General features: G+C 48.3%; 1 protein-coding gene across 1 annotated transcript in view; it reads right to left on the bottom strand.

Moving 5' to 3' along the window:
• SLC44A2 (solute carrier family 44 member 2 (CTL2 blood group)) overlaps nt 1-17,209 on the bottom strand; it is a 32,895-nt gene extending 15,686 nt beyond the window's left edge. The window contains exon 1 of the mRNA XM_055544652.1: nt 17,085-17,209. Within this exon, the coding sequence (XP_055400627.1) occupies nt 17,085-17,115 (31 nt within the window). The 5' untranslated portion in view covers nt 17,116-17,209. The remainder of the gene's footprint in view (nt 1-17,084) is intronic.
• Nucleotides 17,210-23,392: the final 6,183 nt, after the last annotated feature.

Below are 23,392 nucleotides of genomic sequence, written 5' to 3'. Positions count from 1 at the left end.
CAGGTCAGTGCCTTGTGTTCTCTGAGCCTCAACTTCCTCATCTGTGAAATGGGACTAAAGTGTAAAACCAAAACCAGCCACAATGGGGACTTCCCTGGTGGTCCAGATGTTATGAATCTGCCTTGCAATGCAAGGGACGTGGGTTTGATCCCTGGTCAGAGAACTAAGATCCCACATGCCTCGGGGTAACTAAGCCCACTGGCTGCTACTACTGAACCCTCGAGCTAGAGAGTCTGTGTGCCTCAATGAAAGATCCTGAGTGCTGAAACTAAAACCCTATACAGCCAAATAAATAAATAAAACAAACACCAGCCAAAGACCAGGCATGGGATAGATACCAAGTATACAGTTGGTATAGATGTACTGTATTGCCAGTAGAGGGGTATTCAACTGATGTGGAGGTATATAGTAGGTATGGGGTACTGGTAGTATGGGGTATATAGCCCATCAAGAGCTATACAATTGTGGGGGTATAAGGCCAGCGTGGAGTTGTAAAGCTGGTAGGGTACACCCCCCTGCCCCAGCTATCCACCCCAAATTCAGCAGTATGCTCCTTTGATCATGCTCCTGTTCATTCAAACTGCTTCTCCCAACAGCCCTGAGGCCAGTTGCATACGTCACACTACATTCAACTCTACAGGTGACAGGGCCTGATACAATTGGTATGGGAGTGTAGGCAACAGGAAGAGATATCCAGGGTGGGGCACACAATCAGCATGGGGTTATCAATGTGGTCATACACAGTTGCTGTTCAATAATTGTTGCTCCAAATCAGGCACCCCCTGGTGGGAGTCTGGTCACCAGCTCAGCTTGTCCCTAGAGAAACATCACCTCCTGGAACTCTCAGGTGGCTCAGAGGTAAAGAATCCACCTGCTGATGAGAGAGATGCAGGTTCGATTCCTGGTCTGGGAAGATCACCCCTCGAAGCAACTAAGCCTAGCGCCACAACTTCTGAGCCTGTGCTCCAGAAGCCCAGGAGGCGCAACTACTGAAGCCCGTGCACCCTAGAGCCCATGCTCTAGAACAAGAGAAATCACCACAATGAGAAGCCCGCACAATGCAACTAGAGAGTAGCCCCCGCCTGCCACAACTAGAGAAAAGCCTGCACAGCAACAAGGACCCAGCAGAGCCAAAAATAAACAAACAATGAAAAAAAAAAGAAAGAAATATCACCTCCTCCCCAGTGGCTTCTAGCTGTCAAGGCCCCACTTGCCCCCTGGCCCACAAACTTCAGCAAACAGGCGAGGCCCAAGGCTCCAAGCCATGCCCTTGGGTGACCAGGCCTCTCAAAGGAGCCTTGTGGTTCCCGTGGTCCCTGCCAACTCAAAGGCAAACTGGTCCCACCCTGCCCAGGGCAAGCGGTGCCCAGGCTGAAGCTTCTTCTCTTTCAGATGTGCTAGGTCCCCCAGGGACACTCCTGAAGTCTCCAGCTCCACCCTGATGATGCTCAAATGTGGGTCTCTGGGGAAGGCCTGACCCCTGAGTGGCACGGCCCTGTGGCACGTGCCCCGCCTCAGGACCCCACATAGGGGCCTCATGGCACACCTCCCATTCAGCACGGCTATATCAAACCACCATGATCCCCCAGGCTGCTCTGCCCTCCTGGTGCTCAGGCCGGAAACTTTGCACTTCTCTTCCAGGATCCAAGAGCTTCTCACCCCCTCCTCGGCCCCCCACCTTGTCACGTGGCTGTCATTTCCTGCCTGAAGAGTGCAGGTGTCTCCACCCTGGTTTCTGAGCTCTCACACATGAACCCCACTGTCTGTTTCCCTGGTAGGGCCCAGTGGAGGCAGTGATCACCTGATTCAGGGTATGTCCCTCCTCTGCCCTGAACCCTCTATGGCTCCCACCTCACTCTGAGCCAAAGCCCAAGTCCTCCCCATGGCCCACAAGGCTGTGCCCACTCTGCCCTGTCCCCTCCCTGCCCTCAGCCCCTCCCACTTTCCCCTTTCCTTCTCCATTCCATTCACTGGCCTCCTGGTTATACTGTAGATTATACTGGTTACAGCTTCCCAGGTGGCTCAGTGGTAAAGAAGCTGCCTGCCAATGCAGGAGACGCAGGTTCGATTCCTGGGTCAGGAAGATCCCCTGGAGGAGGAAATAGCAAATGGCAATCCACTCCAATATTCTTGCCTGGAAAATCCTATGGACAGAGGAGCCTGGTGGGCTACAGTCCACAGGATTGCAACTTGGACGTGACTGAGAGACTGAGCATGATTCTATACTACACTCTGTTATACTATGCACTGTTTTTTTTAAACTTTTTCACTTTTATCAATGGTTGTGACTATGAGGGATTCAAAAAATGTCACAAAACTCTATTTGCTATTGAACTGTCTACTTCTAAATAGGAGACAGACACTGGTACAGCAATTGCTTTTATGTGGAAAGTTAAATTTTTTTGAGAAAAGATTGACATATATATATATATTTGTTCCCTTTTTGAATTTCAACCCCCCAAATATTCCAGCAAAACAACAATAACAACAACAACAACAAAACCAAGGGAAGTTGGGCTGGGTATCTGCTGCCGAGGATGGTGGACTTGCCACCATGAGCCCTCATCCCCCTTATATTGTAAACACACCAGGCACGGTTCTTACATCAGGACCTTTGCAAGGGCTGTTCCTTTTCCCTAGAGATCTCTTCCCTGAGAAAGCCACCTGGCTCCACATTTCTTTTTTTATCTTTATTTACTTGGCTGTGCCAGGTCTTGGTTGAGGCATGTGAACTCTTAGTTGCAGCACGTGGGATCTAGTTCCCTGACCAGGGATCAAACCCAGGATCCCCACATTAGGAGTGTGGAGCCTTAGCCACTGGACCGCAGGGAAAGTCCTGCTCCACCTCTTTCAACCTCAAATATCACCTCCTTAGAGAGGCTTTCTCTGATGATCCTATCTAAACAGCATCCTTTCCCCCGCTCCTGTTACCCTGTTTTATTTTGTGTCTTACCACCTGCCACATCACTTATTTACACATGGCTAGTTTACTGTCTCTCCCCATGGCTATTGGCTGCACAAGGGCAAGGATTTCTGTTTTCTTCATAACACTGTCCCTGGCACTCAGCATTGCACCTGACACAGAACAGACACTCAGTCAGGATTTGTTCAATGAATAATCACAATATACTAGTCACGTATATATAGCTAATGCTGAAGATAAAAAATGCAGCTTAGAGTTTTCCAGATGCATGTATTTTTAAAAATTAATTTGCATTAATTTTACACATAGAAGAACTGAATACATGATAAATATCCAGTGGGCAGGGAAAGGATGAATCAGTCAGTTGCCTTGACTATGCGTTAGGGAGAAAATAGTTAATTCCATTCTCACACCATGAAGCAAAACAAATTCCACACAGATTAATCATGCATACAAATATATAAAACTCAAAACTTCAACAAGTATGGTGGGAAGATGAAAGAGCATATTTCTACCATCTGAAAGCAGGTGAAACTGGTACGGTGGGTGGGGGAGAGAGAAAGGAGCACTGGAATTTTCTCATGTCAGCCAAATGGCAGCCTGATCGGCAGAGTGGAAACAGTCAGATAAGAACAGCTGGTGCTGGGACTTCCCTGGCAGTCCAGTGGCTAAGATTGCATACTTCCACTGCAGGGGGCACAGGTTCAATTCCTGGTCAGGGAACTAGGATCCCACAAGCCACCTGGCACAGCCAAAAAAAAAAAAAAAATAGGACTTCCCTGGTGGTCCAGTGGTTAAGAATCTGCCTTGCAATGCAAAGGACGTGGGTTCCATCCCTGGTCAGGGAACTAAGATCCCACATGCTGTGCAGCAACTAAGTCTGAGAGCCACAACTAGAGAGTCCATGAGTTACAAGGAATAGATCCAGCATGATACAAAGAAGATCCTGCATGCTGCAACTAAGACCTGAAGCAGCCAAAAAAAAAAAAAAATATATATATATATATATGTATATGTATATATATATATATATATGTTGCTGTTCAGTGGCTCAGTCATGTCCGACTGTCTGTGACCCCATGGACGGTAGCCTGCCAGGTTCCTCTGTCCATAAAATTTTCCAAGCAAGAATACTGGATCAGGTTGCCATTTCCTACTCCATGGGATCTTCCTGACTCAGGGATAGAACCCACATTTCTTGCATCTCCTTCATTGGCAGGTTGATTCTTTACCACTAGTGCCATCCATATACATATATATAACCCACTTTACGGGGAGGAAGCAAGTGGTCAGTTCCTACTCCAGTTTTGAAGGGTGAGTGGGAGCCACTGAGGGTGTTTGAGCAGGAGCATTATGAGGTCAAGCTAGGGAGGGGAAGACGCATGGGTGGGCAAGTCTCAGCTCTCAGGGAAATCGGTAGCCATGGATGGGACAGGTGGGCTATGGCCTTGCAGTGTCAACTTGAGTTATCCTTCCATAAGATGGAATTAAAGATGCAGAGAGAGGCACCTGGTTTAGCCTTGGCTCAGGGCCTTGCTTTGTGGGTGGCTCAGGAAATAAAAGAAGGAACATGGGTACTGTGGGGCTTCCCCCATGGCTCAGCAGTAAAGAATCCAACTGCAAGGCAGGAAATGCAGGAGACATGGGTTCAGTCCTTGGATCAGGAAGATCCTCCAGAGAAGGAAATGGCAACCTACTCCAGTATTCTTGCCTGAAAAATTCCATGGACAGAGGACCCTGGTGGGCCACAGACCATGAGGTCACAAAGAGTCAGACGTAACATAAGCGACCAAGCACGCACAATTGATATTGTCGCCTGATCTGTTCCATTAGCTCTTGTTTTAACATTAGCCAAGTGGGGTGGAAGGAGGGGCAAGGCGAGTACTAATGGTTTGATAATTGAGGCTGGTTCAAACACTGCAGGACAAAAACTTGCTGAGTCTTTGCAACGATGATGCAAGATAATACAAACAGTAGAATGCCCCAGTGCCTCCATATTACTGTGTGCCAGGCAGTCTTCGAAAACGTTACGTGGTGTACCTTGGTTCACCCTTATAGCAATTCTGCGAGGTTGATTCCGTCACTGCTCCCATTTGACAGATGCGGAAACTGAGGCCCAGAGAAAAACAACACGCCAGTGGCCACAAAATGATGAGCAACAGAGCTGGGCCACCCAGCTACCGAGTTAGTGTTTCCTTTGGATGCTGTAAGCGATTACCACCAACTTGGTGGCTCAAGACACACATTTATGGGACTTTCCTGGTGGTCTATTGGTTAAGACGTCACCTTCCAGTGCAACGAGTGCAGGTTTGATCCCTGGTTGGGCAGCTAGGACCCCACAGGCTTCACAGCCAAAAAAACCAAAACATAAAACAGAAGCAATATTGTAACAAATTTAATGAAGACTTTAAAATTGATCCACATTTTTTGGATCATTTGTTTGTTTCTTCATTATTTGGATCATTTGTTTCATTTGTTTTGAAAACAAAACACACACAAATTTATTATCACAGTTCTAGACATCAGATGTTCAAAGTGCATCTCACTAAGCTAAAATCAGGGCGTTGGCCAGGCTATGTTCCTTCTGCAGTTTCTCAGAATCTGTTTCCTGGGCTCTTTCCAGCTTTTTGGCTCACGTCCTCCTCCTCCATCCTCAAAGCCAGCATTCCCATCAAGCCTACATCTATTTCCATTGCTGCGGCTCCTCCTCTGACTCCCCTACCTCCATCTTTTCTTTATGAGGACTCTTGTCCTTGGGCCCATTTGGATAACTGAGAATAATCTCCCCATCTCAAGATCCTAAACTTAATCCCATCTGCAAAATCCCTTTTGCTGTGAAAGGTAACACATTCATGTTGTCTTAGTTGCTCAGTCATGTCAGACTCTTCGTGACCCTATGTACTGTAGCCTGCCCAGACTGCGCTGGGCATGGGATTCTTCAGGGGAGAATACTAGAGTGTGTTGCCATTCCCTTCTCAAGGGGGATCTTCCTGGCCCAGGGATCAAACCCGAGTCTCCTGCATTGGCAAGCAGATTCTTTACCATTGAGCCACCAGGGAAGCCCACAGGGTTCCAGGAATTAGGACATGGACATCTTTGCATGTGTGCTAGGTTGCTTCAGACATGTCCAACCCTTTGCCCACCAGACTCCACTGTCCATGGGATTCTCCAGGCAAGAATACTAGAGTGAGCTGTCATTTCCTTTTCCAGGGGATCTTCCCCACCTCAGGGTTCTGGCATTGGCAGGTGGGTTCTTTACCACTAGCGCCACCTGGGAAGCCCATGGACATCCTCGGGGTGGGGGAGGGTGCTATTATTCTGTCTACTATGGCGTCTTAACCTTTTTTTTTTTTTCACACTTTAAAAAGAATAATTTTTACTCTTTTGGTCACACCATGCCGCATGCAGGATCTGCGTTCCCCAACCAGAGATCAAACCCAAGCCCCCTGTGGTGGAAGCGTGGAGTCTTAACCACTAGACTACCAGGGAAGTCCTCATATCTTAACCATTTAGGGCAGGAGTTGTCAAACCATCCGTCCCCCATTGGGCAAATCAGTCCACCATGTTTTCATATGGTTCAGGGCTAAGAACAGTCTTTCTGTTTTCAAGTGGCTGACAAACATCACAAGGAGACTACTTTGTCACATTAAATTTGAATATCAGCAGACTTCCCTGGTGGTATGGTGGATAAGAATCCATCTGCCAATGCAGGAGACACAAGTGCGATCCCTGGTCAGGGAAGACCTCACATGCCTCAGAGCACCCAAGCCCGAGCGCCACAACTACTGAGCCTGTGCTCTAGAGCCTGGCACCCACAACTACTGAAGCCCCCCACCTCTAAAGCCCTGACTCTGAAACAAGAGGAGCCATCGCAATGAGAAGCCCGAACACAGCACAGAAGACTAGCCCCCAGCGGTTACAATTAGAGAAAGCTCGAGAGCAGCTACAAAGACCCAGTGCAACCAAAAGTAAAGAAAGAAAAAATTTAAAAATTAAAATGTCACCAACTATAAATCAAGTTTGCTTGGCACACGGCCATTCTCATTCATTTTCATATGGTCAGTGGCTGCTTGCTTTCATGTTGTCCGTTATCTATGGCAGACTAGAGTAGCACTCATAGATTGTATGTGAAAACATTCACTCTCTGCACCTTTACAGAAGTTCACTGCCCCCCGATCTCCAGGCCATGAACCAACAGGTGTTGGGCCCAAGTCTGTGCCAGTGTGTCGTGTGCGCTCTGCTTATAGTGGTAAACAGTGGCAAAGGCATGCCATTCATTTCCCGGCAATACAGATGGGGAAATTGACAAGCCCTTTCCCTTTGCAGTCCGCTGTTTTCCTGCGTGGAGAAGGGGCTCACACTTGCATTTGCTGGTAGGTGTTGCCAGGGCTTGATGCTCAGAAAGCACTTAGCAGGGGCTTCCCTGGTGGCTCAGTGGTAAAGAATCTACCTGCCAATGCAGGAGACACGGGTTCGATCTCTGATCCAGGAGGATCCCACATGTTGCAGAGCAACTAAGTCCATGCACCACAGCTACTGAAGCCCTCTTGGCTACAGGCCTGTGCTCCGCAGCAAGAAAAGTCACTGCAATAAGAAGTCTCAGCACCACAACACAGTGGTCCCCGCCCACCACAACTAGAGAAGGCCCACGCAGTAATGAGGACCCAGGACAGCCAAAAATAACTTAAAAAAATTTACATTAAAAAAAAAAGAAAAGAAATGCTAACTAGGGACTTGTCTGATGGTCCAGTGGTTAAGATTCTGAGCTTCCACTGCAGGGGGGCACAGATTCGATCTCTGGTCAGGGGACTAAAATCCCACATGCCACATGGCCCAAAAAAGTTGCTTACCAGGAACACGGTACCATTTGACAGAGGAGGCAAACAGAGGCCACATGCTCAGACCACATTGCTGATGAGGGACGGAGCTCTGAATCAAACTGAGGCTCCTCTGGCTCCAACCCAGGCCTTTTGGGGGTAGGTACTGGGAGAGGCAGAGCTAAAAATGCGACTGTGGTCGGGGAGAAGGCATGGGAAGTCAAACCGTTAGATCAGGCTCCGGGAGGAGAGGCGGCTGTTGGGTCCCTCCCTTGCTGGGCATGAGGGCCAGCCCACCCAGTTCTGTGGGTGTAGGAGATAAGGGAACAGGCTGCCCAGCCACAATTCTAATGGTCAGGACATTAAGTGCCACCCAGCCCTTGTAGCTTCTGGAGACAAACCAAGTCCCCAAGGCCTCCCCCACACAGCCCGGTCAGCCCTCCCCTGACTTCCCAGAAACCTCTGCCTGGGTAATGGACATCCCAGCTGCCCAGACAAGTCCCCTTGACAAATATTTCAGGACAGCAGCTGGGTAGGAAAACTAGAAGTGATTCTACTGACCACAATGCTAGAGGCAAAAAACTGAGTGCCTACTGTGTGCTAGGCATCAAAACAGAAATTTCCTTCTAGGAACTCACTTTATTATTTTATTTTATTTATTTTTAGCTGTGCTGAGTCTTTGTTGTTGCATGGGCTTTTCTCTAGCTGCAGTGAGTGGGAGCTACTCTCTAGTTGCTATGGGCTTCTCATTTCGGTGGCTTCTCTTGTGGAGCACAGGCTTCAGTAGTTGTGGCTCCTGGGAACGAGAGCGCAGGCTCAACAGTTGTGACACACGGGTTGAGTTGCTCCTCAGTCGTGGGGTCTTCCCGGATCAGGGATGGAACCTGTGTCTCCTGCACTGACAGGTGAATTCTTTACCAGTGAGCCACCAGCGAAGCCTTAGGAACTCATGTACTCCTTATGATGAAGGACTTTCCTGGTGGCTCATTGGTTAAGACTTTGTGCTTCCACTGCAGGGGGTGTGGGTTCGATCCCTGATAGGGGAACTAGGATCCCACATGCGTCATGGTCAAAAAAAAAAAAAAAAAAATCCTTATAGCAAGGCTCTGAGGGCATGTGCTATGCTGTGCTTAGTTGCTCAATTGTCTCTGACTGTTTTGCGATCCCATGGACTGTACCCCATCAGGCTCCTCTGATCGTGGGATTCTCCAGGCAAGACTACTGGAATGGGTTGCCCTGCCTTCCTCTGGGGGATCTTCCTGACCTGAGGGCATATTGCACAAGGAAGCAGAGACACAGTGATGCTTTCTGACTTGTCTGAGGGACAGAGAGCCAGCAGGAGCTGAAATTTTGAACTCTGCTCCTGATACCATGCTCTTCTTTTTTTTCCTTCAAACCTTTTTCAATTTTTTTTTTTTGGGGGGTCGCACCTCGAGGCTGGTGAGATCTTAGTTCCCTGACCAGGGAATGGAAACCAGGCCCTTGGCAGTAAAAATGTGGAGTCCTAACTATTGAGCCTCTGTGCTGTAACTACTGAAGCCTGTGCGCTTAGACCCTGTGCTCCATCCACAACAGTACCAAGCAATTTCCTCAATTTTTATTTTGTATTGGAGTATTGTTGATTTACAATGTTGTGTTAATTTTTGGTGTACAGCAGAGTGATTCAGTTGTACATATATGGTTTAGTCGGCTAAGTCATGGCTGACTCTTTGCGACCCCATGGACTGTAGCCCGCCAGGCTCCTCTGCCCATGGGATTTCCCAGGCAAGAATACTGGAGTGGGTTGCATTTCCTTCTCCAGCGGATCTTCCCAACCCAGGGATTGGACCTGCGTCTTCTTCATTGGCAGGTGCATTCTTTACCACTGAGCCACCAGGGAAGCCCTCAAGTCATGCTGTGCAGCCAAAAACAACAGTAACAACAGAAACAAACAGGGCTTCCCTGGGGGCTCAGTGGTGAAGAATCCGCCGGCCAGTGCAGGAGACATGAGTTCAATCCCTGATTCAGGAGGATCCTACATGCCACGGAGCAACTGAGCCCGAGAGCTGAAACTACAGAGCCTGTGCTCTACAGCCCAGAAACTGCAACCAATAAGCCCATATGCCACAACTACTGAAATTTGAGCCCTCGAGCCTGTGTTCTGCAACAAAAGAAGCTGTTGCAGTGAGAAGCCCCTGTACAGCAACTAGAGAAAAGCCCACACAGCAACAAAGACCCAGCACAGCCGAAAAGAAATAAATAAAAACAAGCAAATGAAAACAGAGGCCCAACTCCTCCCATGGCCCACAAAGCCCTATACACTCTGCCCACTCCCTCTCTTCCTTCACCTCTTCCTATTCCACCCTTTTATCTATTCACTCCAGCCACAGGCCCTCCTGAAGGCTCCTTCTAGACACAGGAGGCATGACCCTGCCCCTGGGCCTTTGCACAAGCCTTGCCTACAGCCTTAGAAGTTCAACAGGGCTCCCTTACCTATGCCTCTAGTGACCTCTGAAGAGTGACCTGTTTTTATTTGAAGTTAAACCCTGCCTCCAGGCCCAATAGATCACAGCCCTCCCTCCTTCCTGATAAACTTTTCTCCAGAGCCCTTCTCTGAATGGAGAATTTTCTCCATTCGTCTTAGTATCTTATCTGGGGGTCCCTTGACAAGGTCAAAGGAAATGGCAACCCACTCCAGTATTCTTGCCTGGAGAATCCCATGGACGGAGGAGCTTGGTGGGCTACAGTCCACGGGTCGCAAAGAGTCGGACAGGACTGAGCGACTTCATATTGACAAGGTCAGCTGGACAAGGGCTGGGTCTCCAGAGTCTAGGACAAAACCTGGCCCATGGTCCCTGCACAATAAATGTTTGCTGAAAGAAGTTAGGAACCAGTATGCTTATCAAGATTAAAAAAAAAAAAACTTCAGGGAGCCTTTAGACTAAGAAAAATCACTCTTCCCTGGTGGTAGAGTGGATTAGAACCCATCTGCCAATGCAGGAGACACAGGTTTGATCCCTGGTCTGGGAAGATCCCATATGCCTCGGAGCCGCTAAGCCCAGTGCCACAACGACTGAGCCCACGTGCTGCAGCTACTGAAGCCTGTGCTCCGCAGCAGGAAAAGCCACCGCATTGAGAAGGCCACGCACCGCAACCAAGAGTAGTCCCCATCTGCTACAACTAGAGAAAGCCAGTGCGCAGCGATGAAGACCTAGCACAATTTTCTAAAAATAAATAAATCATTAAAAAAATACAAAGGGAAAACCACTCTCCCTCTCACCCCTGGCCTAGAGCCATTGCTTCCTCTCTGGGTGGCAGAGGGCAGTTCCTCTCACTGGTTTCCCTTCTGAACACTGTCCACAGGTCACATACCCAGGCAGATTTCTAGCTGTTCAGTTCAGTTCAGTTTAGTCACTCAGTCGTGTCCGACTTTTATTGACCCCATGAATCGCAGCACGCCAGGCCTCCCTGTCCATCACCAACTCCCGCAGTTCACTCAGACTCACGTCCATCGAGTCAGTGATGCCATCCAGCCATCTCATCCTCTGTCGTCCCCTTCTCCTCCTGCCCCAATCCCTCCCAGCATCAGAGTCTTTTCCAATGAGTCAACTCTTCTCATGAGGTGGCCAAAGTACTGGAGTTTCAGCTTTAGCATCATTTCTTCCAAAGAAATCCCAGGGCTGATCTCCTTCAAAATGGACTGGTTGGATCTCCTTGCAGTCCAAGGGACACTCAAGAGTCTTCTCCAACACCACAGTTCAAAAGCAGCAATTCTTCGGCGCTCAGCCTTCTTCACAGTCCAACTCTCACATCCATACATGAACACTGGAAAAACCATAGCCTTGACTAGATGGACCTTTGTTGGCAAAGTAATGTCTCTGCTTTTGAATATGCTATCTAGGTTGGTCATAACTTTCCTTCCAAGGAGTAAGAGTCTTTTAATTTCATGGCTGCAGTCACCATCTGCAGTGATTTTGGAGCCCAGGAAAATAAAGTCTGACACTGTTTCCACTGTTTCCCCATCTATTTCCCATGAAGTGGTGGGACCGGATGCCATGATCTTCGTTTTCTGAATGTTGAGCTTTAAGCCAACTTTTTCACTCTCCACTTTCACTTTCATCAAGAGGCTTTTTAGTTCCTCTTCATTTTCTGCCATAAGGGTGGTGTCATCTGCATATCTGAGGTTATTGATATTTCTCCCGGCAATCTTGATTCCAGCCTGTGCTTCCTCCAGTCCAGCGTTTCTCATGATGTACTCTGCATATAAATTAAATAAGCAGGGTGACAATATACAGCCTTGACGTACTCCTTTTCCTATTTGGAACCAGTCTGTTGTTCCATGTCCAGTTCTAACTGTTGCTTCCTGACCTGCATACAGATTTCTCAAGAGGCAGGTCAGGTGGTCTGGTATTTCTAGCTGTACTTTTCCCTTATTCTTCACTCCCCTTGTTTCCTTACACACCCCAGTCCCCACTTTGCTGCTTCACAGCCTAACATAATTAGACATTGTTTCCCCATCAGCAAGGTTAGACCTCCTTCATCTTACAAGGCAACATAGTAGCCCATTCTAGGAACAGTGCCTTTTCTCATGAAACCAGCCTGAGGAGCTTTAAAAAGATACAGATGCCACACATACACACAGAAATAAACAGTCTAAGCTCTGGAAAGTCTTTCTGGCTGCCTTACCTCCCGGGCAAGGACAGTGAGCTGAGAGCATATGAAGAGTTCTTTCACTTAGAAACCTAAAATTTTCTGTGCGGTTGAGGGCTTATTTTTAATTTTCAGCCCTAGCCACCCCAGTAGAGAGAATACATTAATTTTCTTATATGAGTTTTAAATCCTATTTTAAAATAATTTTCCTTGGGACTTTCCTGGCCGTCCAGTGGTTAGGACTTGGCACTTTCACTGCTGGGGCCTAGGTTCTAGTCCCTGGTCAGTCAACTAAGATCCCACAGGTCACCTGGTGTGGTCAAAATAATGAAAATTCTCCCATTGCGGACTGACTGGGAAGGGGCAGGAGATAACTTCCTTATCAGGAAAGAAGGTTCTTATCAGAGATCTGCACATTTTTTCCTAAGGGTAAGGTGTTAAAGATTTTAGTCTTTCTGGTTAGTATATTGCCTTTCTCATATATTCTTCTTCTTTCAAGAACCACTTAAAAATATAAGATCCATTCTTAGTCCTTGGGCTTCCCTTGTAGCTCAGTTGGTAAAGAATCTGCCTGCAAGGCAGGGTTTGATTCCTGGGTTGGGAAGACACCCTGGAGGAAATGGCAATTTACTCCAGTATTTTTTTTTTAATATTTATTTATTTATTTGGTTGTGCTGGCTCTTAGTTGCAGGATCTTTGATCTTCATTGCAGCAGGCAGGATCTTTAGTTGGGGCTTATGAACTCTTAGTTGCGGCATGTGGGATCTAGTTCCCTGACCAGGGATTGAACCCAGGCTTCCTAAACTGGGAACATGGAGTCTTAGCCACTGGACCACCAGAAAAGTCCCCCACTTCAGTATTCTTGCCTGGAGAATCCCATGGACAGAGGAGCCTATAGTCTATGGGGTCGCAAGAGCTGGACACGACTTAGAGACCAAACCACCACCTTTCTTAGTCCATTGGCTTTACAAAAACAGGTGACAGTCAACAATATAAATAACAATACTTAACACTACTGAGCTGAACCCTTAAAAATGGTTTTGATTGTAAATTTCATGCTATGTATTTTACCAAAAAAAGTTTTTTTTAATTAATAATGATAAGCCTTCCTTGAGCATGAGGAGATTCTGGGAGATGGTCATATTTTCCACCTGATCTGGGTGCTGGTTACCTGTGAAGACTCCTGGAGCCTCATACATTTAGGATCTGTACCGTATTAGGTATGGATTTTCAACCTCAATAAAATTTTAGAGAGTGCCCTGATGTCCTAGTGGTTAGGATTCAGTGCCATCAGCGCCATGGCCCAATTTCAGTCCATGGTCCGGGAACCAAGATCCTGCAAGCTGTAAACATGGCCCAGATATAAATAAATAAAAATAAAATTTCATCTTTAAAAAAAAAAGTTTAAAATAGTCCCCTTGATTTGTTCAATATAAGGGGTCCACCCACAAATACACAACTTATTGCAACCATCAACAACAATTAAGCAGGATTTCTAGGAACACGATGTAGAACAGGAACACAGTGTAAAACACCTTTCATTCAACAAATATTTGTTGAGCACCTACTATGTGCTATGTGCCGGGCACTGTGGATACTTTCAAACCAAACAGACATATCTTTCTGACTCATGAAGCTAGCTGACATTTTTGTAAAAAGACATTTAAAAAAAATCACTAAATAAAGAATTTGTATATAATTGCATGTGAAGTCCTAAGCTTAGACTCTGTCTGGAAGAAAACACAAGATTTTGTAACACGGATGCTTGAAGGAAGTGTGATGTAGGGGATGGAGAAGAGGAATATTTTTCTTAATAAAGCTTGCATCTTTTGTCTTTTGAACCACGTGAATGTCTTATCACTTCCTCCAAAAAAGCTGTAATTAACAATAACCTCTCCCAACAATATTTTTAAAAGCTCAGATGCCAGAGCCCTCCTACTGGCTGAGTTGAACTCTCTAGCGAATGGGGCCTTGGAATCTACTTTTAAAACAAATACCATGGGCAGCCTTCCCTGGCAGTCCAGTGGTCAAAACTCTGTGTTTCCAATGCAGGGGACATAGGTTCAATCCCTGGTCAGGGTACTAAAATCCCACCTGCCTTGCAGTGCAGCCAAACAAAACAACAAACAAAAAAACAAGCGCTGTGACTTCTTTCTCAGTCCCGCACCCCCATCAGAGTCTATTGTTTTAGGTTCTAGAATATTTTTCCATGCTGCTCATGCCAAGGGTGGGTTGGAAAGGATGGCAGTGAGCCTTGCTGACATCCGTCAGGGCCAGGAGCCATTTCCTGGCTTCCTCAGAGAAGCTGCCTTCCTCGAGGTATGATGTGTAATAGGGAGGAAGCTTTCTGTCCTGCCCAGTCTTATCTAAGTATTTGTCCTGACAAAGAGGGCTGCTTCCACATCAGCTCCTAGAAAAATCCATGTCCTCAGGATCACCAGTCCCAGAGCCCTCCTGAGTGTCTCCAGATAACCAGGCACTGTGCAAAGCACTTTTCACCTGCCAGTACAGTCTGCCCAGCCCTACTGATGAAAATACCGAGTCTCAGAGAAGTCACCAACTCACCTACAGCCGCACAGCTTGTATGTATCAGAACCAACCAGGATTTGAGCCTCTATCGGTCTGACATAACCCCCTAAATTCACAGTGACTGATAGGAAGACGCCAGAGTACAAGGGAAGTATAGGGGACCCACTCTTTCGAAAGCACAATTTCCCAAGGGAAATCTCCCTGTTTTCTGGCAGGGACTTCACAGGGCAGTCCGAGGACCCTAGATTTTTGGTTCTGATGAGAATGAATGACTTACAAACTAAGCAAGATATCCCCATCATCACACCCACCCTTTGCAGCCACTTCAAGGAGTCAAATCCTGTGGCCCCTCTGGAGGAGGTGCAGACCTGGCTGCAAGATCTGTCTCTCATTCTGAAGTCTCCATCTCACACTTCCTGGACTTCATAGAGAGAAATCATGAAGCAACTGTGTGGTTAATTTGCTGTTCCCTCTGCCTGGACCACACTTTGCTTAAATCTTCCCATGGCTGGCTCAATTTCCAGCCGTTGGTCACCTAAAATAATCCCAGATGATTCTGCCCCCAATACACACAAACACACACACACACAGACACACACTCAAAGACAGACACACACACACACAATGTCCTGTTCATTGCCTCACAACGCATACAACAACCTAAAATTACTTATTTATTCAAGAATTTTTCCACTCCGTTCACTGCTGTATTCTGTGTCTAGACACTGCCTGAAAAAAGGATGCTCAATACATACTTGTCGATGGAATGTGTTTCTAATGCCCAGCACAAGGTCTGTTGGACACATAAGTCCCCTGTCTCCGGTGTGGTCCTGGCAGGTCTATGGCTGGCTCCCTTTGGCCAAATACCGGGTGAATCACATTATTGTCCCCTCTGTCCCCAGGCTCGCCTCCCAGAGACCAAAGATACCAAAGGTGCTGCCCACAGACAGGCAGGACCCCAGGTGGAGAATTCCAGATCAGAGAAAGCCAGCCACACCCAAGGGACACACAGTACGGGGTAGCCACGGGGTCTGGGGCTTGGGCCAGAACCAAGAGTGAGGGGGCCCCTCAGGAGGTCGGGGCTGCCAGCTTCAAGCAGGGAAGGGAGTGGCTGGGCAGTTGCCAGGCTCTTGGCTGGGCTGGGCAGGGACAGCCTGGTCTATCTGTCTGTCTTTGCAGCCTCTGAAGGCCGCAGTCCCTGAGGAGAGGGAGGCACAGCTCTACTCGGCTTGTTTTTCTTGATTATTTTTAAGTGGTTTCCGGCCCCCTCCCCAAGGCCCTTGGGTCTCTCACAGTTTCCAGGAAGTTTCAGTTACACAAGGTGAGGTGGTTGAGCCCCTTTACCCCAGGGCAGTGCCACGTGGGGCGTGTGACCAGCTGGGCCCTGGGGACCCAAAAATGGAGAAGAGAAAAGAGAAACTGAGGACTACACACCCCTCCGTGGGAACCCGGGGAAGGGAAGCACCACAGGGCGTGGGTGGGGAGGAAGCCTCATCATTGCCCCATCCCGCGGACCCAGAGGCTAAGGCCGCCCTCAGAGGTTGGCGGGAGCGGGTACCGGTCGCGGGGACCCCTTCCAAAGGCGAGCAAGCCCCCCGGCCGCTGGCACAGGGCGGGGAAAGTTTCTCAATTGTTTCCTGCTTCCTTCCTGCCCCTTCGCCGGTGGCGCCCCTATTTCCGCCCTTCCCAGACGGCGGGCGAGACCCGATGGGTTCCCATCCCAGGACTGGGTCCGCCGAGACCTGCCTCAGTTTCCCCATCTGACCGAAAGCCCAGGACGGTTACTTCTAAGGGCGTGTGAGCAGGAGGAAGAAGTGGAGAAAGGGAATTGGAAGAGGAGGAGGATCTGGGGGGCGGCTGGGGCCCTGGTCCTTTTCTGAGCCCCAATCGCCGTGCCTCCCCTCCCCCGCCCTGCATTCGAGCCGCCCAGATAACGGGACCTCCCCGAGCGGAGCATGCGCCATGCGTCCCCGCCGATCACCCGGAGGGGTAGCAGGGGCTCCCGAGAGAGGACGCGGGGAGACCAGGCGGGAGCAGGGGGTGTGGGCTCGGCGCAGAGCAGGATGCAAGGCCGGGAAGCAGGAGGAGGCCCTTAGCTGCAGCGCGGGTGTTTAAGATCTCGGATGTCCCTTTCCCAAGGCCCCCCAACTCATCAGAAGCGGACGCGGGCCAGAGGCAACTCCTACCATAGGATCCGTCCTTCCGCTCGTCCACCATGGCCGCGGCGGGCGGGGAGGGGTGTCCGGGCCAGCGCGACCCCAGCCCGGCCGGGCTGGAGGCTCCGCGGGCTGCAGCTCCCCGCCCAGGGCCCGGCCCCGCCCCTTCCATCGGTCAGCCCCTCGCACTCCCACCAATGGGAGCCCCGAGAGGGAGGGGGCGGGACCCGGGGCGGGGCAGGGGCGGGCTCGAGAAGGGGTGGGGCCCCAACCTTTGTTTTCCATCTGGGATCCTGCGAGACCCTCTTGGTCCCTTTAGTGGGCCAGGGGCAGATGTCATTCATGCAATCACCTATCCAACCATTCAATCGCCAAATAGATACTGAGCATCAACTGTGTGCCAGTGAACAGACGAAAAGATGCATGTTTTTCATACATCAGATTGGCAAGAACTTTAGAGTCTGATAACATTAAGTGTGTAGTCAAAGCTATGCTTTTTCCACTAGTCGTGTATGGATGTGAGAGTTGGACCATCAAGAAGGCTGAGAGCCAAAGGATTGATGCTTTTGAACTGTGGTGTTGGAGAAGACTCTTGAGAGTCCCTTGGACTGCAAGGAGATCCAATCAGTCAATCCTAAAGGAAATCAACACTGACTATTCATTGGAAGGATTGATGCTGAAGCTGAAGCTCCAATACTTTGGCCACCTGATGTGAAGAGCTGACTCGTTGGAAAAGACCCTGATGCTGGGAAAGATTGAGGGCAGGAGGAGAAGAGGACAAGATGGCTGGACAGCATCACAGACTCAATGGACATGAGTTTGAGCAAGCTCCCAGGGATCATAAAGGACAGGGAAGCCTGGCATCCATGGGGTCGAAAAGAGTCGAACACGACTGAGCGACAACATCAAGGGAGGTGATCTGATGCTGTGGGTCTGAATGTTCTCTAGCAAAAAGATTAAATCCAAACTGGCTCACCCTGTACAATTCCTCTCTGTCACTGACCCTAGACAAACCATAGCATGTATGTGCACAGGCTGTTAGCGCCAGAAGGTATTACCTGCAGCTTTGAACATTCTTGTATAAAATGGGGGAGAATGTGTGTGTCCACCAGTAGAGCAGAGCATGCAAACCCAGCGGTGTGCTCACAGAAGCGGGCAGCATTAAACAGATACAAACAATGCCGTCAGGCTTCCCTGGTGGCTCAAGTGGTTAAGAATCCACCTTGCAATGCAAGGGACACCCAGTTCAATCCCTGGTCCCAGAAGGCCCCACGTGTTTTGGAGCAGCTAATTCTGTGCACCACGACTACTGAGCCAGTGCTCTAGAGCCCTGGAACCACAACTACTGAGCCCACACGCTGCAACTGCTAAAGCCCGAGCATCTAGAGCCCGTGCTCTGCAACAAGAGAATCCACCTCATGTGAAGCCTGGGTGGGGCAACTAGAGAAAGGCTGCATGCAGCAGCCATGAAGCAGCACAGTCAAAAATAGATAAATAGATCTAAAAAAAAAAAAGCAGCAAAGAAAAGGAAAGAGGTCATCAGGGAAATGCAAATTAAAACTTGATAATACACAACTACACGCCCACCAGAATAGCTAAAACTCAAAAGACAGACGGTACCAAGTGTCGGTGAGTATCTGGAGCAAACGGTGGCCCTCCTACACTGCTGGTGGGGGTGTAAAATGGCACAACCACTTGGGAAAAAACCTGGTGGTTTCTTATAAGTGAGCACCTACAGTATGATACACATATTCTACTCCTAAGTATCTACCCAAGAAAAATGAAACTGAAACCACTCACAAAAGAAAGACTAGACCTGCAAAAATGTGTATGCAAATATTCACAGGAGCTCGGTAATAGCTTTATTCATAATGGCCCCTAGCTTAAAGCAACCCAATGGTCCATACCACAGAAGACTCCTCAGCAAGAAAAAGGAATGAATTATTATTGGAAAGTGCAACAGCATGGATGAGTTTTTAAAAAGGGCGAGGGAGAGAGGCTTTCCTGGTGGCTCAGTGGTAAAGAATTCGCCTGCCAATGCAAGAGACACAGGTTTAATCTCCGGTCAGGGAGTACCCCCACATGCTGTGAAGTGACAAAGCCTGTGCACCTCAACTACTGAGCCTGTGTTCTAGAGCTGGGGAGCCACAACTACTGAGCCCATGTGCCCCAACTACTGAAGCCTGTGCGCCTAGAGCCTGTGTTCCACAACGAGAGAAGCCACCACAATGAGAAACCCATGCACCACAAGTGGGGAGTAACTCCTGCTTGCCACAACTAGAGAAAAGCCTGCACGGCAAAGAAGACCCAAAACAATCAAAAATAAATAGATGAATAAAATTATATGTATACATAATACACACACACACATATATAAAATCATTATGCCCCAGTGAAAAAGGCCAGAGACCTTACCATGAAGTCCTAGAACAGGCACAGCTAATCAACCTATGGCTACTGAACATGGACCAGAGGTGGCCTTTGTGGTTGTTAGTGACTGGCAGAAAGGGTCAAAGGGTGACTTCCTGGGGAGGCAGAAACAGGACTGAGGTTTACTAGGTGGGTTCAGTTCTTCACAGTTACTTGACATTTGCCCTTTCTTAATAGATGTTACATTTTAAAAGTGGAAAATATCTCAGCAGTTTAAGAAAGAAGGAGGTGGCCCTGCAGATTAGTACAAGAGTGGAGCTTAGTCAGTATCAGGCATGGTATCATGTGCATGAAATCTTTATCACCTTTTTCCAGTTGGGGAAAGTGACCATGTGAAGTCGCTCAGTCAGGTCTGACTCTTTGCGATCCCATGGACTATAACCTACCAGGCTCCTCTGTCCATGGGATTTTACAGGCACGAGTACTGGAGTGGGTTGCCATTGCCTTCTGCAGGGGATCCTCCCAACCAGGGATCAAACTCGGGTCTCCTGCATTGCAGGCAGACGCCTTGCCATTTGAGCCATCAGGGAAGCCTGGTGGAAAAGTGACAGGGGAAGGTGACAGAGAGAGGTTAATCCGTTTATGAAGTGTTTCGTTGCTCCTTGCAATCATTTTCCAGTTGCAGAAAATGATGCAGAGAGGGTAAGTAACTTACCCACAGACACAAAGTTAGTGAGCCCTGAGCTGAACAAGAATTTCAGTCCACACACTCCACACCTCTCAGCTGTAACCCTGCAGAGTGGTTGGGGAGGGTTTCAGGTCCTATCAGAGAGTATAAATACCAAGTTGTGTTTAGTATGGTATGTGGAGGAGAAAGAGGTAGAGATACCTCAAACAGATACACATGCAGGTAATAACAGAAAGAGATTTCAACAAGATAGAGGTTATCAGAAGGATCAGGATGGGAAGGAGGAGGCAAAAGGGATTTTTTCCTGATCTATCATTTGAAGTGTCCAGTCCAGTGGGATTAAGTATATTCACATGTTGCAACAACATCACCGCCATCCATTTCCAGAACTCTTTTTTTCTTCTTTGAAATGGAAACTCTACCCTCCCCAACCCGACCTGGTAAGCAATAACTCCCCACCCACTTCAGCCACCCCTGGCACTCACCATTCTACTTTCTGACTCGAGGAATTTGACTCCTCTTGCAACAGCCTGTAGGTGGAATCAGAAGGTATGAGATTTTACGTGATATACATATGTATATATGTATATGTATATATATATATATATATATATATATATAAAACCACCATAGAAGTTTTTTTTAATAATTTCATTTATTTACTTATTTATTTTGGCTGTGTGGGCTTGTGGTGAGCAGGGTTTGCTCTTATTTCGCACATGGGGCTTCTCATTGTGGAGGGTTCTTATAGCTCCGGACTCTGGAGCAGAAGCTCAATAGCCCTGGCATGCTGGCTTAGTTGCTCTTTGCATGTGGGGTCTTCCTGAATCAGGGATGGAACCCACGTCTCCTGCATTGGCAGGTGGATTCTTTACCACTGAGCCACCAGGGAAGCCCCACAAGAAAAGTTTTTAAACAGATTTTTAAGAATACGGTGTGACACAACTATGCTGGGAGAGTCATGGGAGACTTGGAAAAGTGCAAGGGACGAAGCTGACCTAGTTGGGGTTGGGGGAGAAGGTCAGGAAGGGCTTCTGAAGAGAAGACCTAAGAGCTGAGTGAGAACTAAGTGGAGGAAGCAAGATGGATGGGCATCATGCATTAAGCTGTCATGGGCTAGAGGAAGACAAAGAAAGAGGGGAAATGAAATTAAGGACGTCAGTGTGTCTGAGTCTGTGAGTTCAAGCATGCTTTGTGGGAGAGGTCAACAGGGGTCAAACCTTGCCACGCAGGACAGCTTGAGGGCAATGGGGACCCATGGCTGATGTGAGGGTGAGGGAGGGCCAAAGAAGCTGTGAGTATCAGGGAGATCCCTTTAGTGCTGTGGATAAGGAGTTAAGGGGTGACTGGATAATGCTATGACAGACCTAAAAATGAGAGCCGTTACTATGCTGACAAAGATCCGCATAGTTAAAGCTACGGTTCTTCCAGTAGTCATATGGATGTGAGAGTTGGACCATAAAGAAAGTTGAGCACCGAAGAATTGATGCTTTTAAACTGCAGTGCTGGAGAAGACTCTTAAGAGTCCCTTGGACAGCAAGGAGATTAAACCAGTCAATCCTAAAGGAAATCAACCCTGAATATTCATTGGAAGGACTGATCCTGAAGCTGAAGCTCCAATACTTTGGCCACTTGATATGAAGAGCCGATCATTGGAAAGATCCTGATGCTGGGAAAGATTGAGGGCAGGAGGAGAAGGGGGTGACAAAGGATGAGATGGATGGATGGCATCACAGACTCAATGGACATGAGACTGAGCCAACTCCAGGAGATAATGGAGGACAGAGGAGCCTGGCGTGCTGCTATCCACGGAGTCACAAAGAGTCAGACACAATTTAGTGACTGAACAACAAAGAGGCAGGATCCCCGTAGGCTTTTAGAAGGAACTGGGGCAGGGCCCCAGGCTCTGGGGACAGCGGAGGTTGCAGCTGCTGCAGGGTGGTTCGGCAAACAGAGCTGCTCTGTTCTCTGACTCCACTGAGGCTTTTGGGCTCATGAATTTTTCAGCCAAACAAACCTTGAGTTTCAGATTCCAGGGCTCTGGGCCCAGGCTTCTGGGTTCTGTTTACTGCCTGAAAACATCTGAGGACCCTAAGAGAAGGGCCCTTGCAAAGTTCAATGATGCCCGGGCTTGGGTGAGGGCCTGACAAGTCCTCAGTCTACCAAGGTCACCTTCTGAGCAAGGGGCTGTGTGCTCAGCTGCTTCAGTTGTGACCCCATGGACTGTATCTCTCCAGGCTCCTCTGTCCATGGGATTTTCCTGGCAAGAACACTGGAGCAAAGGGCTGGTAGGAGTGAAACCGACTGGTGTCGTTTGGGGCGGGGGGGGGGCTCCGAAGAGCTCTAGTACCATGGTCCTTTATGTCTCAGCACAGAAAGAATTCAGCGAGTGGCAAAGTGATAGATAAGGGATTTATTAGAGTAGGATACTTGTGAGGTTTACAAGCAGGTAGGTGAGGGATGCCATGCCCTGAGAACTTAATGGGCTACAGTTTTTATAATCAAAGGAAAAGTGGGGACGTGGAGAAGAATTTCTTTGTCTTTCTTGAGTAAATGTCATGCTTCTATCATCAGTTCCTCCTTCAGGTTGAGCAGAGGAGTTTTTTTTTGTCCCTACACAGTCAAGTCTGGCTTCCCAGGTGGCTCAGTGGTAAAGAATCCTCCTGCCAGTGCAGGAGATGTAAGAGGTTCAGTCCCTGCGTCAGGAAGATCCCCTGGAGGAGGAAATGGCTACCCATCCCAGTATTGTTGACTAGAGAATCCCATGGACAGAGGATCCTGGCTGGCTACAGTCCCTGAGTCCCAAAGAGTTGGATACAACTGACGATGGAGCATGCACACAAAGACAGGGTCAAGCTAGGTCCACAAATTATTGTTTGTTTGTGCAGAGAGCATGTCCTAGGGATCACTAACTTACTGAGCTCACTGCACAGGATGTGGGGCTCATGCCACCATTGTTTTATTGTTTGAAGACATGTCTCGTCCTTCTGTTGCATAAGCCAGTTTTGTCGCTAAGCAAGCCCACCTGACTTTGTGGTTAAGCAAACCTGATTTTTTGAGTAATCATTAATTTACAGGGGTCTCCCATATTTTTCTATTTATAATCCCCCAGTGGAATTAACTGTTTAATCATCTACTTTGTCCCTTTGGCTTCCCAGTTGGTGCTAGTGGTAGAGAACCTGCCTGCCAACGTAGGAGATGTAAGAGATGCAGGTTCAATCCTTGGGTCGGAAAGGCTGAGTGACGAAGCATGCATGCACTTTGTCCCTTTTCTCTGTCC

Source organism: Bubalus kerabau, chromosome 1 (assembly GCF_029407905.1).
Source record: "Bubalus kerabau isolate K-KA32 ecotype Philippines breed swamp buffalo chromosome 1, PCC_UOA_SB_1v2, whole genome shotgun sequence".
NCBI classification, from domain to species: Eukaryota; Metazoa; Chordata; class Mammalia; order Artiodactyla; family Bovidae; genus Bubalus; species Bubalus kerabau.
Note: the sequence above shows the minus strand (reverse complement) of the source record. Positions and strands in the feature narration are given on the sequence as shown.